This window comes from Onychostruthus taczanowskii, unplaced genomic scaffold (assembly GCF_017590055.1).
Source record: "Onychostruthus taczanowskii isolate IOZ18803 unplaced genomic scaffold, ASM1759005v1 scaffold84, whole genome shotgun sequence".
Taxonomy (NCBI): Eukaryota; Metazoa; Chordata; class Aves; order Passeriformes; family Passeridae; genus Onychostruthus; species Onychostruthus taczanowskii.
Window position 1 is genome coordinate 3,049,065 of NW_024506332.1, and position 15,522 is coordinate 3,064,586.

The 15,522-nt window shown below is 64.4% G+C and overlaps 1 protein-coding gene across 4 annotated transcripts; it reads right to left on the minus strand.

Annotated features, from left to right (window-relative positions):
* Window positions 1-1,093: 1,093 nt before the first annotated feature.
* DBNL (drebrin like) lies at window positions 1,094-14,060 on the minus strand. Of its 4 annotated transcripts, XM_041424683.1 has the most exons (14): window positions 13,954-14,060; window positions 13,500-13,555; window positions 11,673-11,785; window positions 9,727-9,801; window positions 9,328-9,474; window positions 8,821-8,898; window positions 7,779-7,930; window positions 7,117-7,171; window positions 6,604-6,672; window positions 6,409-6,511; window positions 4,751-4,861; window positions 3,331-3,434; window positions 2,361-2,466; window positions 1,094-2,113 (listed from the first exon to the last, which is right to left on the minus strand). In XM_041424683.1, the coding sequence occupies exons 1-14, from the start codon at window positions 14,034-14,036 to the stop codon at window positions 1,974-1,976; spliced, it is 1,392 nt and encodes a 463-aa protein (XP_041280617.1). In that variant the 5' UTR covers window positions 14,037-14,060; the 3' UTR covers window positions 1,094-1,973. The 4 variants fall into 4 exon arrangements, with proteins under 4 accessions (XP_041280617.1, XP_041280614.1, XP_041280613.1 ...); XM_041424680.1 differs by lacking the exons at window positions 11,673-11,785; window positions 13,500-13,555; window positions 13,954-14,060 and adding an exon at window positions 10,746-10,859; XM_041424679.1 differs by lacking the exons at window positions 11,673-11,785; window positions 13,500-13,555; window positions 13,954-14,060 and adding an exon at window positions 10,746-10,859 and having other exon boundaries at window positions 4,751-4,882.
* Between the last annotated feature and the right edge of the window lie 1,462 nt (window positions 14,061-15,522).

Consider the following 15,522-nt stretch of genomic DNA (forward strand, 5'->3'; position numbering starts at 1 on the left):
ACCGGGACCGAGACTGGCACGGGGACTGGCACCGGGACCGAGACTGGCACGGGGACTGCCTGGTACCCGCACTGGCACCGGGACCGGGACTGGCGCCGGGACCAGCACCGGGACTGCCTGGGGCTGGCGCTGCCTGGCACCGGGACCGGGACCGGCACCGCCTGGGACTGGCACCGAGCCCGCCGCGGCGCTGTGCGGGGCCCGGCTGGCAGGGGCTGGCGCTGCAGCAGCGCTCGCACGGCCTGGGGACCAGCAGGACACCGGTGCCACCAGCCCTGTGCTACCAGCCCGGCCCCACGTGAAAGGGCCCGACCCCGGGGCTGGCACCAACACCGGCACCGGGCTCCGAGCACGGGCGGGCACACGGCAGCGCCTGTTTATCTGTGCCCCCAAACCTGGCACCCCCTGTGCCCCCATATCCCTGTACCCCCTGTGCCCCTGTACCCCCAAACCCCTGTGCCCCTGTAGCCCCAAACACGGCACCCACTGTACCCCCATACCATACCCTGGCATCCCTGGTGCCCCTGTGCCCCCTGTACACACTCTGCAGGTGAGATCCCACACACAGAACACACACCCTGCACATGGGATCCCACACATGGAACACACACAGAACACACACCCTGCACATGGGATCCCACACATGGAACACACTTTGCACATGGAATCCCCCCCACCCCACGGGTCACACAGGCACGGGGACCCTGCCCCGCCTGGCCGGGGATGGATCCCAGACACAGCCCCCAGAGCACACACATGCCACACGTGTGACCCCTCCCCAGCTGGCAGGGCTGGGCTCAGGCTGGGGGCGATGCTGGGGGGCGATGCTGGGGGGGTCCCCACCCCGCCGGCCCCGCAGGCTCCCCGGGCCCCGCCGGTGGCAGGGCCACGTGGCAGCTGCGGCCGCCAGCACCGTCACACGCGTGGCCCCCCCAGCCGTGAGTCACTGCCCAACAATGCCGGGGCCTGCCCGGAGCTGGGGGGGCCCCACCTGCACCTCCCCGTGTCTGGCACTGCGGACAAACCCCCGGCGCTCCTCCCCAGCTCCCACCAGGATCCTGCTACATCCATCACCAAAGAAAAGCCCTTTTATTGATGCTGGGGAGGGCCCGGGGGGGAGAGGGGAGGAGAAGGAGCTCGGGGGGAGGGACTCAGAGAAGCCACCACGGCCCCCAGCACCTGCAGGAGGGGGGGGAGCTGGGACCCCCCCAACCTTTCCTTCTATTCCTAAAGTGACAGCAGGGCAGGGAAACGCGAGAGGGAGGGGCTGGGCTGGGCTTTTCCGTGTTCACAGTGAGTTTGGGGCTGGGGAGGGGGTCCCAAGCTGGATCTGTGCTGCAGGGGAGGTTTTTCACCCCCAGTTCAAACCCCCGCAGCACGTTTGGGGTGAGGGAAGGGAGCAGTGGGGAGAGCAGGGAGGAGAAGACAGGATCTCACAGGGGGTGAGCTCAGGGTGCTGGGGACAGGATTCACCTCTCCTGGCCATGCCAGACCCTGCAGGACCCCAGAACCATCCTGATGAGCTTTTCCAATGAAATCACCCTGGGAAAGCGGCTTCTCCAGCATGGCTGCAGCAGGTCCAAGGTCACGGGGAGAGAGAGGGAGGGAGCACAGGGGGGAGGTAATTTGTTCCCTGAAAATTCCCGTGAGGGATTTGTCACGCCCTCCTTCCCACTCCAGAGCCGAGGGAGGAGGGGGAGACCAGCACTGCGGGCTCAGGGTGGGATGGGACCCTTCCTTCACCCAAGGGCAGCTATGGGGGACAGGGGGGCAGCGCTGGGGGGCCCCCACTGCCGAGGGACTGGGGAATGGCACTTCACTGAGAGAGAGAGAGAGAGAAACAGAGAAGAAAAAGCCACGTGTCGCTGGAAGAGTCGGGCAGGAGCTGGGAGGGCTCGGGGTCTGGAGCAGTCCCAGGGGTCTGGAGCAGTCCCAGGGGTCTGCAGCCCCCCAGCAGCCCCCCGGCAGCCCCCCTACTCGATCAGCTCCACGTAGTTGGCCGGGAACATCCCGAAGTGGCCGTCGGGGCCGTAGCCGCGCCACCAGCCCTCGTCGATCATCTCGATGTGGGTGATGATGTTCTCGGGGTCAAAGGAGATCTCGGTGTCATCAGCTGCAGCAGGACAGAGGGGACAGCGGGCTCAGAGCGCCCCAAGCAGCCCAGCTCTGGGGTTTGCAGGGTCAGAGGGATGTGGAGCTGCTGGAGCGAGCCCAGAGCGGCCACGGAGCTGCTCCAGGGCTCCTCTGCCATGGAGCCAGGCTGGGAGAGCTGGGAATGCTCCCCTGGAGCCCCTTCCAGTGCCTGAGGGGGCTCCAAGAGAGCTGGGAGAAGGGATGGAGGGACAGGACAAGGGTCTCACCAGCCTGGTAGTCATACAGTGCCCGGGCACAGAGCCCCTTCCCCGCCAGGTCGGGGGGCTCCTGGTACTCCACCCTGTAGTCGTATTTGGCATCGTCAACTTGTTCCTTCAGGAAGGAGAGGAGAGCAGGAATTAGCAGGAGAGCAGTGGGAGGGAAGAGAACAACAGTGTGCAGTGCCCAGGACTGTCCATCAGCCCCCCCAGGCGTGGGGAGCCGTGGCTGGAGGTTCCAGTGCCCTCTGGAATAAAACCTGGGCTCCAGGGAAGCTGTGCCACCTGCCTGCCACAGCAGCAAGCCAGCTCTGAGCCAAGGAGGCCGCGTGGCCCAGCAGCAGTGCCTGTCCCTGGGGATCTCAGCCCACAGGCAGCCCAGGGACCCCTGCTGCACACAGAGCCTCAGCCCCAACAGCTCCTGAAACGTTTCTGCTGGAGCCTGGCTGGCTGAGGTTTGCTTTCCTCAGGAAAGGCTGAGGGGATCACGAGCCCATCTCCTCTGGGACCCTTTGGAAGCTGCTGGACACCTCCAGACAAGCTCCAGAACGAGAAAATGCTTGGAATGCTGGTGGCTTGGTGAGCAGGGAACAAACCAGAGGGGGAGCACAGCACAACCCCAGGAGGAGCCTCTGGAGAGCCCTGGAGGCACCAGGAACAGCTGGGATGGGCAGCTCTGGGATGGCAGGGAAGGAGGAGAAGGGGCTTTGGAAGAGGCTGATGGATCCTCTCCCCACACTGGCTCTGGGATGTGGCTCTGACAACAGCTGGAGCAGCCCCGGGATGCCAGGGACTCAGCACCAGTGTCTCCCACTGGGAGCACTGGGAAGGGACACAGCAGCCCCCCTCTGCCATCCTGAGCACCCCTGAGCTCCGGGGTTCCACCATTTCCAATCATTTTATCTCAGATTTTTAGTTCCAGGCTCATCCTAGGGGTGGGACAAGGCAGGCTCTCCCAGTCTGGGGTCCCCACACTCACCTGGGGGGGCTCCTCGTAGATGGCCGAGGGCTCAGGGGGCTCCTCGTACAGGTTCTCCTCCACCTGGGACCCTGGCACACCAGAATTGTACCCAGAGTCTCGTCCTGGGGAGAAACCAGGGCTCTGTCACCAAAGCCACACCCTGTCCCCTCACCTGGGACAGGTGAGGGTGTCCCCAGGTCCCCGTGTCAGGGCAGGGAGTGAGCAGGGCTCTGGGGAGCAGGGGGAAGGACAAAGCAGGGATCTACCCCTGGCAGGGAAGGGATGGACTGGCTCAGGATGGAGGAACTGCCACGGAGGGAAGGGCTGGAGCAGAGTCCTGGCCAAGAGCAGCATCTAGCGGTGACAGTGGCCTGGGGACAGCAGAGCTGGCCCCAGCACGTCCCTGCTCCCTGCCCACGGCAGGGGAGGTGGAGCTGGGTGATCCCTGAGATCCCAGCCCAGCCCAACCCATCTGGGACTCCGTGATCTGGGGACAGGGCCAGTCCTCGGTGCCACCTGCAGCACAGGGGGAGAGCTCTGGGGACAGCCAGCCCTGCCCTGGGGTCACTGCCTCCCCAGAGCACCGGGAGGTGCCATGGCAGGGCCACCTCCCCCTGCCCCAGGGCTCCAAACCCTGCCCAGCCCGGCCTTGGCACTGCCAGGGGGGCAGGGGCTCCAAACCCTGCCCAGCCCGGCCTTGGCACTGCCAGGGGGGCAGGGGCTCCAAACCCTGCCCAGCCCGGCCTTGGCACTGCCAGGGGGGCAGGGGCTCCAAACCCTGCCCAGCCCGGCCTTGGCACTGCCAGGGGCACAGGGGCAGACCCTGTGCCAGGCTCCCACCACCCCCACAGGCAAGAGCTCACCCCTAACATCCAGTCTAAGCCAGCACATGGAATCCTGGAATGATTTGGGCTCAAAGGGACCTGAAAGATCACTCCTGCCCTGGGCAGGAACACTCCCACTGCCCCAGGGGCTCCAAACCCTGTCCAGCCTGCCCTTGGCACTGCACCTGTGCCAGGGTCTCCCATCCTCACAGGATATCCCTTCCCAACTGGGCATTCCCTGTGTGCTTCACTGGCACAGGGAAAGAGCCCAGAGCAGCTCTGGAGCCCCTGGGGCTGGGGGTGCAGCCACCTGGGCTGGCACTGGGGCACCTTGGACAAGTCCCAGCCTGTCCCAGCCCCTGTGGCAGCTCTGGAGGGAGGCTGGGGGTGCACAGAGCCAAATTCCAGCCCGAATCCCAGCAGCAGACATCCCCATCCCCCTGGCACTGAGCTGAGGACAGGCAGCAACCATCCTCATCCTCAGCATCGCGCTCAGGCAAAGCCCCCAGGGGAAAACCAGCCGGAAACCTCCACACCACACTCCGGATTTTGTGAGATGCAGCTGGCAAAACGAGGAGAGAAGCTCTGGGGAGAGCAGGGAGCCAAGCAGGTACCTGCTGCAGGCACGGGGGAGGCCGGGGGGGACCCCCAGAGATCCCGGCTGGGGGAGGCAGGGCTGGGCACCGAGTTCAGCTCCTGCTGCAGGAAGGGGCTGCGCAGCTTCCCTGCAGAGAGAGGGGAGGGGGCTGCTCAGGCAGGGGCTCCCAGCCCAGCTCTGCACCCACACGCTGCCGCCTCGCCCGCCCAGGCAGGATTTTCCAGCTCCTGGTTTAGGAAAACGGGTTTGGTAACTGGTTTGCAGCGGCAGGCAAGGGGGAAATGGAAAAAAAAAGAAAGAAATGTTTTGGTGGAGGAGGAAGAGCTGGAGCCTCTGGCTCTCCAGGGTGACCCTGGGAGCACCCGGAGTCCACAGACACCAGACTGGGAGGGGGTGATGCAAACTGGTTTCTGCCAGGGCACTTCCTGTGGCAGGAGGGAACTGAGCTGCTTTCTCCTCATCTCCACCTCCAAACCAAACAAAAGCTGAGGACAATTCCCAGACCAGCCCTACCAGCACTGCCTACTCTTATCTCTGATCAGTTCCAGGGCATTTATCTCCCTTTCCTCCGTGAAAACCATCGAATCCTAATGAAACACCTCCAAGTCAGTCCCTCCTCATGATCAAAAAAGAGATTTTCAACCATCACAAAAGCCATTTTCCCAGCGTGGCATCCCCTCCTCTCCTACCCATGCCCAAGGAAGTAGAATTCCTGCTCCTATCAGCAAGTGAAAGTGATTATTGTGGATCAATCCAAGGTGCTTTAGAGGGGGTTGGGCTGAGGAGGATGAGGAGGAGGAGGAAGAGGCAGAGGCAGCCACCCAGGGGTGTCACGCGCCCGTCACAGCTACTTCCTCAGCTGCTCTCAGCTCTGCCTTGCAAACTTCCTGATTTCTATCTGAACAGAGATCAGATCAGGCTCTTCTGACAGCACAAGGCTCTGCCTGGCTGGGGCAGTGCAAAAAATTTGGGTGAGATTTCATTCAGCTGGGACAGATTGCAATAATGATGTTTTCCTGGAGTGAACAGATCGAACTCTAATTAAATAAAAAAAAAATAAATAACTTTAAGGCTCAGAAGGGGAAACAGAGCTCGGAAATCTGCTGTCTTTGTGATTAAAACTAGTCTAGAGCCTGACACAGCCCGGCAGGGAACAGCAGTGTGCTGAGAGCTGCCTGCTGGGGCTTCTCAGTATCCCATACCTGGCTGTGTCCCCAGCCCCTGCCCTGTCCCCAGGTTGTGTCCCCAGTCCCTGCTGTGTCCCCAGGCTGTGCTGGCAGCCCTTGCTCTGTCCCCAGGCCGTGTCCCCAGCCCCTGCCCTGTCCCCTCCCTGTGCCCCCAGTCCCTGCCCTGTCCCCTGCCCTGTCCCCAGGCCGTGTCCCCAGCCCCTGCCCTGTCCCCAGGCTGTGTCCCCAGCCCATGACCTGTCCCCAGGCTGTGCTGGCAGCCCTTGCCCTGTCCCCAGCCCCTGCCTTGTCCCATGCTCTGTCCCCAGCCCCTGCCCTGTCCCCAGGCCATGTCCCCATCCCCTCCCCGTGTCCCCAGCCGTACCTGGCTGTGTCCCCACGCCCTCCCCGTGTCCCCAGCCGTACCTGGCTGTGTCCCCACGCCCTCCCCGTGTCCCCAGCCGTACCTGGCTGTGTCCCCATGCCCTCCCCGTGTCCCCAGCCGTACCTGGCTGTGCTGGCAGCCCCGTGTCCCCCGGTCCCGCTCTCTCCCTCTGCTTGAAGATGTCGCGGGGGTTGACAGCTCTCTGCGCGATCAGCGTGGCCGCCTCCTGCCCGGGGAGGGGGCACAGGGCCACTCAGGGCTCAGGAACGGGGGGCACAGGGCCCAGGCAGCCCCCCCTGCCCCGGGGAAGTTCCTCACCTGGGCTTTCTCCACCGACTCGCTCCTCCTCACACCCCGGCGTGCCTCGCCCTCCTCGGCGCGCTCCGTCTGCAGCACGGGGCAGGGCTGGGACCCCAGGCACCCCCAGAGCCAGCCCCCAGCCCCCCGAGCCCCCTTGTGCCCCCCTCTGCCCCCGCAGGACCCGAGGAGCTGTGATGGAGGAGGATGAGGAGGAAGCCCCAGACCCAGGAAGAAGCTGAGGGAATTCCGGGCTGGGAGCAGGGATTTGGTGCCACGGAGCCAGGGAATGATTTTGGTGGGGAAAAACCCCTGAGAGCAGAGCCCAGCTGCTCCCCAGCACGGCCAGGGCCACCACAGAGCCGTGTCCCCAAGTGCCACATCCCTCCAGGAATGGGGATGCCAGGGCTGGACTGCCCTTTCCATGAAGGAATTTCCTCAATATCCAACCTGAACCTCCCCTGTGCAACCTGGGGCCATTTCCACTTGCCCTGTCCCAGGTCTCTCCCACCTAGGGCCAACACCAGAGCTCACCCATTGCTGCTGCTCCCTGTCCCTGTTCTCAGCCTCCTGCTGCTGCTGGAGTCTCCTGTGGGCACAAAAATGGGTTAAACCCGAGCATTTGAGACCTCACCCCACTGCTGCAGGTCCCAGGGAATGGGACATGGAGGCCATCCCTGACTTTGGTAATGCTCCCCCTCACTTCAGGCCAGACAAGGTGACACTTGAGGGGTCACCCCTGAGGAGAGGAGCACGGTGAGAGGGGCAGGAGCTGCTGCAAGAAGTGGGGTCCCTCCAGGGAAATCTATTCCTGGGGGACAGGGACATGAGCATCTCCGTATGGGAGCTGGGCAGGTTTCCCTGGAGTCATCCACGCGGGGCTTGGAGCTCGCCGGACCTCTGACACCCCAAAAACAGGGGCGTGGTGCCAGGCAAATCTGGGGAGCAGAAGGGGGAGGAATCCTGGAATCCTGGAGCAGGATCCACGGGCAGGGAGGCTGAGGGGTGACGCCAGGGAGAGGTTCCCTCCTCAGCTGGGTCAGGATTTCCCGGGCCTGCAGGAACGCCGGCAGCGAAACGCCCGGAACCCTCCCTGGGGAGCAAACCCCGCGGGACTGGGGGCAGCTCAGAGAGACAGGGGGACAGAGAGACACCCCAGGGGACAGGCCAGGCCGTGAGCCCCCAGCCCCACTGACCTGTGGGCCTCGATCTCCCGGGCCCGGGCCTGGCAGCGCTGCTCGCGGCCCGCGGCCTCCTGCAGCTCGCGCTGCCGCCGCTCGCGCTCCAGCCGCTGCCGCTGCTCCTCCGCCCGCCGCCGCTCCTCCGCCCGCCGCTCCTCCTCGTCCCTCTGCGGACACCACGGGGGATGATGGCCTCCAGGGGCGGGGGTCCCCTGCCAGCGCTGCAGCCCCCCTACGGGATCTCGGCAAAGCGGGCAGCGCGGAACGGCCGGGACACGGCACGCTCCGGGGGGACACGGGGACATGGGGGATCCCAGGGGACACGGGGGGTCCAGGGGGACACGGGGGGGACACGGGGACACAGAACATCCCAAGGGACACGGGAGATCCAGGGGGACACGGGGGGGACACGGGGACACAGAACATCCCAAGGGACACGGCATGCTCTGGGGGGACATGGGGGGGACACGGGGACACAGAACATCCCAGGGGACACATGGGTGATCCTGGGACACATGGCGGATCCAGGGGGACATGGGGGATCCTGGGAACACAGCACATTCCAGGGGACACGGAGGATCCCAGGACACACGGGGGATCCCAGGACACACGGGGGATCCCACGGGGACACGGGGGATCCTGGGGCTCGTGGTGGATCCCAGGGGACACACAGCACATCCCAGGGGACACAGCACATCCCAGGGGACACACAGCAGGTCCTGGGGCTCCTGGTGGACCCCAGGACACTTTTCCATTTCACAGGCTATTGCCCAAGCCCACCAAACCCAAGGTGCAGGGAAGGAAACGCAGCAGCCCTGCAGAGCCAGAACCCAGCTCCCTCTCCCAGCTGGGGCTGCCTGCGAGCTGGGATGGAGCCCAGCCCTGCCAGGAGAGCCAGGGCCAGACTCAGGGGAGGTAAAGGAGATAAAGCAGCACCTCCAGCCCCTCCAAGGCAGCAGCTCTGCAGCCCCCTGACCCCAGGCAGGACTCCTGAGACTGCAGGACAATCTCCAGCTGAACCCAAACACCCTGTGCTCCGAGGCACGCCTTCTCTCACCTCTGCCTTGGCCCAGAAATTGTCCTTATTGACCCTCTTGATCTCAGACATGGCGTTTGTCTTCTGGTACACAGAGCCCTGAGCAGACACAGAAAACCTCCCTTGCACCTTTTGTCCAAAATCAGCCCAAATCAGCCCAGTCTGGGGCCTCCCTTAGGACTCCCATAAGTGATGTTCTGCCCCACAGTTTAAAGGAGGGCTGGCTGAGCAATGTGTGCCAAAAATGGGAAATTGCTGGCCCTGCCACAGGTGCTGCCCCACCCCTGGGGGATCCAAGCCCCATCCAGGCTGGACAGGGCTTGGGACAGTGGGAGGTGTCCCTGCCATGGCAAGGGTGGCACTGGGTGGGCTGGAACCCCCTGAGGCACTGGAAAGGGCTCCAGGCTCTCCCTGGACACCCCACAGAGGTGACAACAACCAGGGCACCCCTTCCACTGCGGCATGAGAGGGGTCCCAGAGCTTCCCCCCACCCAGGGGGGCCCAAAACCCCTGAGAGACTCCACTGACCACGGGAGCCTGGGGCCCTGAGTCCTGGAACTTGCTGCTCTCCTTGTGGAAGCTGTAGTTGGCCCCGGAGGCCTGGGCCACCTTCTGCATGATGAGCTCGGGCTCCACGTCCTCCTCTGCCCGGGCGTTGATGGTGACGTGAGCCCCCTGGGCAGGAGGAAGGGGCACGGGGCTCAGGGGTTGCCCTGGGAGCCCCCAGACCCACAGCAGGAGCCGGGAGCTGCCGGCTGCGCTCCCAGAGCTGCCGAGGGAAGGACGAGGAGGGAACGCCCAGAGGGGATTTTGGGCGAGCTGCTTTACTGGGAGATGTCCCTGAGGGGTACAGGGGGGGTGGTCGAAGGTCCCCCCCCACCCAAAGCACTCAGGGAGTGCCCGAGGGGGGCACCAGGGGGGTCAGACCTTCAGGAAGTTGGCCACGGTGCTGACGTGGTTGGCGCAGGCTCCTTTCCTCACGTCACTGACGCCTTCACCCGTCTGCAAGAGAGACCCCAGCCCCCCTGAGCCTCCCTGCTCACCTGAGCCTCTGCCCAGCCCCACTGAGACCCTCCCAGCCCCCCTGAGCCCCCCCTGCTCACCTGAGCCCCTGCCCAGCCCCCCCTGAGCTCCCCAAGGCACTGCAAGGGGCTCTGAGATGCCCCAGAGCTGTCTCCTTTCCAGGCTGGACACCCCAAGGCTGTCCCCAACTGTCCCCTGGGCTGTCCCCTCCCAGGTGTCCCCAGGGCTACCCCAGGGCTCTCCCAGGTGTCCCCAGGGCTGTCCCCAGTGTCCCCAGGGCTGTCCCTGTCCACAGGTGTCCCCAAGGCTGTCCCAGCTGCCCCCAGCGCTGTCCCCAGTGTCCCCAGGGGTCCCTAGCACTGTCCCCAGGTCTGTCCCCAGTGTCCCCAGGGCTGTCCCTGTCCACAGGTGTCCCCAAGGCTGTCCCAGATGCCCCCAGCGCTGTCCCCAGTGTCCTCAGGTGTCCCTAGCACTGTCCCCAGGTCTGTCCCCAGTGTCCCCAGGTCTGTCCCCAGTGTCCCCAGGGCTGTCCCTGTCCACAGGTGTCCCCAAGGCTGTCCCAGCTGCCCCCAGCACTGTCCCCAAGACTGTCCCTGCTGTTCCCAGTGTCCCCAGGTCTGTCCCCAGTGTCCCCAGGGCTGTCCCTGTCCACAGGTGTCCCCAAGGCTGTCCCAGCTGCCCCCAGCACTGTCCCCAAGACTGTCCCTGCTGTTCCCAGTGTCCCCAGGTCTGTCCCAGCTGTCCCCAGCGCTGTCCCCAGATGTCCCTAGCACTGTCCCCAGTGTCCCCAGGGCTGCCCCCAGTGTCCCCAGCGTTGTCCCCAGTGTCCCCAGGTGTCCCTAGCACTGTCCCCAGGTCTGTCCCCAGTGTCCCCAGCACTGTCCCCAGCGTTGTCCCCAGGTGTCCCCGGTGTCCCCACTCACCCAGTTGACCAGGACGTATTTGGGCAGCCCCGAGTTGGGGTCCGTGACGCGGCAGAAGCCGTACATCACCTTCCCGCTGCTCAGCTCCTCCAGCATCTCCTGCAGCCCCCCCTCTGCCGGGGGACAGGGGTGAGCCCAGCCAAACCCCCCAGCCCTGCTCCCTGCAGCCCCCCCAGTTTGCTCTGAGAGCACATTCCCCACCCCCAGCAGCCTTCATCGCCTCCTCCTCCTCCTCAGGCCTCCACCTGGGGAGACCCCGGGCCTCAGGGAAGTGTGAGTCTGTCTTCACACAGCTGCTGCAGAGTTCTGCCTTGCAAGCTGATTTGCTACTTTAAGGCTCATCAATAAAAGTAAATAAATGGATCATTTCTGTCTCTATCAAATCTACTCTGGTACAGAAGATCGTGGCAGAGACAACGAAGTTCTGGCAATTCAACCCTAAAACATTAAAAAGGGCAGATCAGAGCTAAGCTGTGCTATGAAATGCAATTTGATTTTGCGTTGGTTTTGGGGAGCTGCTCAGCATCCCCAGGTGTCCCTAGCACTGTCCCCAGTGTCCCCAGGGCTGCCCCCAGTGTCCCCAGCACTGTCCCCAGTGTCCTCAGTGTCTCCAGGGCTGTCCCCAGCTGCCCCCAGCACTGTCCCCAGTGTCCCCAGGGCTGCCCCCAGTGTCCCCAGCGTTGTCCCCAGTGTCCCCAGGTGTCCCTAGCACTGTCCCCAGGTCTGTCCCCAGTGTCCCCAGGGCTGCCCCCAGTGTCCCCAGCACTGTCCCCAGCGTTGTCCCCAGGTGTCCCCGGTGTTCCCAGCATTGCCCCCAGGTGTCCCCAGTGTCCCCAGGGCTGCCCCCAGTGTCCCCAGCACTGTCCCCAGCGTTGTTCCCAGGTGTCCCCGGTGTCCCCAGGGCTGTCCCCAGGTGTCCCCACTCACCCAGTTGACCAGGACGTATTTGGGCAGCCCCGAGTTGGGGTCCGTGACGCGGCAGAAGCCGTACATCACCTTCCCGCTGCTCAGCTCCTCCAGCATCTCCTGCAGCCCCCCCTCTGCCGGGGGACAGGGGTGAGCCCAGCCAAACCCCCCAGCCCTGCTCCCTGCAGCCCCCCCAGTTTGCTCTGAGAGCACATTCCCCGCCCCCAGCAGCCTTCATCGCCTCCTCCTCCTCAGGCCTCCACCTGGGGAGACCCCGGGCCTCAGGGAAGTGGGAGTCTGTCTTCACACAGCTGCTGCAGAGTTCTGCCTTGCAAGCTGATTTGCTACTTTAAGGCTCATCAATAAAAGTAAATAAATGGATCATTTCTGTCTCTATCAAATCTACTCTGGTACAGAAGATCGTGGCAGAGACAACGAAGTTCTGGCAATTCAACCCTAAAACATTAAAAAGGGCAGATCAGAGCTAAGCTGTGCTATGAAATGCAATTTGATTTTGCGTTGGTTTTGGGGAGCTGCAGTGAGAGCAGGCAGCTGCCAGCCTGGCCCGGGGGTTCCTGCACAAAGCCAGGCTCAGGAACAGCTCAGAGAGGGGGAACGGGGCTGAGGGAAGGGCAGGAGCTGCCTGAGCCTTCTTCCTGCTCTGCAGATGGGAAGTGGAGAAGGAAACAAAAAGCAGCACAGGGCAAGGTCCTGCTGGTGCAGCAAGAGGAAACTCCTGCCTCCAGGCTCCCTCCCTGTCACAGCCACCTGGGGTGGCCTCAGGGCTGCTTTGGGCACCTGGGAGAGAACCCCAGAGGGAAAATCCCACCCAGGGCTCAGGAAAGGGAACAGACTGCTCCCACCAGCCCAATAAACCAGCAGGAAAGGAGGAAAACCACCAAAAACGCACACTCCCATCCCAAAAACGCCACAGCTCCTCCTGTGCTGGGCTGTGTGAGCCCTGAGAGGGGGGAAAAGGTCCTTGTCACCCCCGGCAGGAGCAAAGAGGCCAACACAGCTCACCCTGCTCTGCAGCATCACCCGGATCGTTTCCTCCTCCCTATTAAATATTTATGGTTTGGCTCTAAATTCAGCTCCAAACCCGGCAGGGAAGTTGAAGGTTGGAAGTCTGGAGCTGGTTGGGGAGGGAATGCTGGGAGGAGCTCGGGGCCCACCCTCTGCAGCTCCCCAAAACCCCCCAAAACCCTCATTTGGGTCCCAGCAAGAGGCTTCCTCAACAAAACTCTCCAGGACCAGACCCTGTGGAGCATCCCAGAGACTCCCACAGGCTGGGAAAAGCACTTGGAAATTCAGGGAGAGGCTGGGGAGGGAGCAGAGGATGCAATTCCAAGCGTGGGGAAAGCAGCCTGGATGTGCTGCTGCTTCCTGAAGGCTTCAGCTTCCCAGCCAGGGGTGCCCGGGTGGGAATCAGCAGCCAGACAGAAAATAAATCAAAAAAGAATGGCAGGAAGAAGGGAATTGGACGTGAGGGGCTTTCAGAGCACCGAGCAGGGAGCCCTGGCTGAGTGAGTGGCTCTGGAGCAGCACGTGGATTTAAAATCCGGGATTTAAACACCTCAGGGATGCCAGGAGCAGCCAGGAGCCAGACTCTGGATCCTCTGGACAGGGGGGAAAACGACTGGAAAGGAGAAGCAGAGCTGGCAGAGAGGTTCTGCTGCACATCCCTCCCTCCAAAATCCCAGCAGACACCCCAGCACAGCTCCCACTGCTCAGAGCACCCCCAAAACACCCTCGGGGGTTAAAACCCCCCCACATCTCAGGCAGGGACAGGGAGGGGAGCCCTGGGAGCCCCCCTGGAAGCAGGGGGATGGTCCCCAAAATCCTCACCTCCGGAGCCAGCCACTCGCAGGTCATTGCTGTTGCCTTCATAGGTGAACAGAGCCCTGAAATTGGGGCAGAAATGGGATTTTTTAGCCAGCACAGCGCTCGTCTGGGGTGCTCACACACCCTGGGCACCTTGTGAGGCACAGAGCCCCACGGGGACCTGCCAGCCCCAGCCCAGGAACCCCTGATCCCCCAGAAACCCCCTGATCCCCCCTGATCTCCCAGGGACCCCCTGATCCCCCAGGAACCCCTGATCCCCCAGAAACCCCCTGATCCCCCCAGGGTGCCCTGATCCCCCTGAGGGACCCCCTGAGGGTCCCCCTGATCCCCCAGGAACCCCTGATCCCCCCAGGGATGCCCTGATCCCCCTGAGGGACCCCCTGAGGGTCCCCCTGATCCCCCAGGAACCCCTGATCCCCCCGACCGCAGCCCCCTCCCCATCGCCCCGGCCCCGCACCAGTCCGTGCGGCTCCCCGCGGCCACCACGCTCCCGTAGGCCTCCTGCAGCGCCCGCCCGTTCTTGGCCAGGTTCAGCGCCATGGCCGCGCCCGCTCCGCACGCCGGGCCCGCCCCGACGGTGCTGCCGGTACCGCCCCGGTACCGCCCACCGGCACGGCACCGCCCACCGGAACGGCACCGCCCCGCCGGTAATACCGGCACCGCCCCCGGCCCCGCCCAGCCCGAGATACCGGCACCGCCCACACGAAGCCACTAGCCACGCCCCCAGCCCCGCCCCTTACTTGACACCGCCCCTCCGGTGATACCGGCCCCGCCCCGGAAGCGCCGGACCCCGCCCAGGATAGCCACGCCCCATCAAAGACACGCCCATATGACGACACGCCCATGAGTCGCTAGACCACGCCCATATATGTATAGACCACGCCCTCGATAGAGAGAGCCCCCCCTCAAATACCGGACACCCCCCCCGAGTAACAGAGACCGGAAAGGAGACCCTCCCCAAATAAGAGACCCCGGAAAGGAGACCCTCCCCAAAATAACAGACACCCCTCCCCCGACAGGGAGACCCCCCCAAATAAGAGACCCCGGCAGGGAGACCCCCCAAAAATAACCGACCCCGACAGGAAGACCCGCCCTCCGTTGTGCCCCGCCCCCGCCCCGGGGTCCCCCCGCACCCCCATCCCCGGTGCTCCCGGGGGTCCCTGTCCCGGAGCGGCTCTCGGGACCCCCCCGGGGCGGTGCTGGGGTCCCCCCTCCCGGATGTTCCCGGGCGGTTCGGGGTCCCCCGGCCCAGGCGGATTTTCGGGGGCTCCCGCCCCGTGGGGGTCCCGCACCCCGGGGCAGATCCCGGGGCAGATCCCGGTTCAGTTCCCGGGGCAGATCCCGGTTCAGATCCCGGTTCAGTTCCCGGGGCAGATCCCGGTTCAGTTCCCGGCGCAGTTCCCGGGGCAGATCCCGGTTCAGTTCCCGGGGCAGGTCCCGGGGCAGGTCCCGCGGACCCCCGGCTGCTCCGGGACCCCCGCTCCGCTCCTCGGGGTTCTCCAGGCGAACCGCAGCCCCCGGGGGCAGAAAATCGCCGTTTCTGGTCATTTCCCCCATTTCCCCGCCCGAGGGGGGCACATCGGGGATGTTTGCGGGCATCTCCTGGGGATTTTTGGGGTGTAAATGCGCCTCAATTTTAACCCAAATCATCAAAATTCTGCCTCTCGTCCCCCCGTGGCGATGACCCTCCCGAAGGGGTGTCCTGGGGGGGCAGGAGGTGGGCTGGGGGCCACGGGAGGTGACTCCGGGACACGGGAGGTGACCCGAGGCGGGGGGACAGGGCCGGGCGCTGTCCCCAGGACGTGCCAATGCGACATTAGCGCCTCGTTGTCACCCCTGCCGTCCCCCGCTGCCATCGCCCGGCTGGCACCGCCTGGGGAAGGGTCCCCTGGGGGGCTTCGGGGTGACCCTCCATGGGCCCCCTCCTCTCCCCCGAGCCTTCCCCCACTTTCGGGGGTCCCTAAAGTCGGGAGAGCAGCAAGGACGGGAAATGGTGAGGGGGGGGTTACCCTAAAACTCCTGCGGT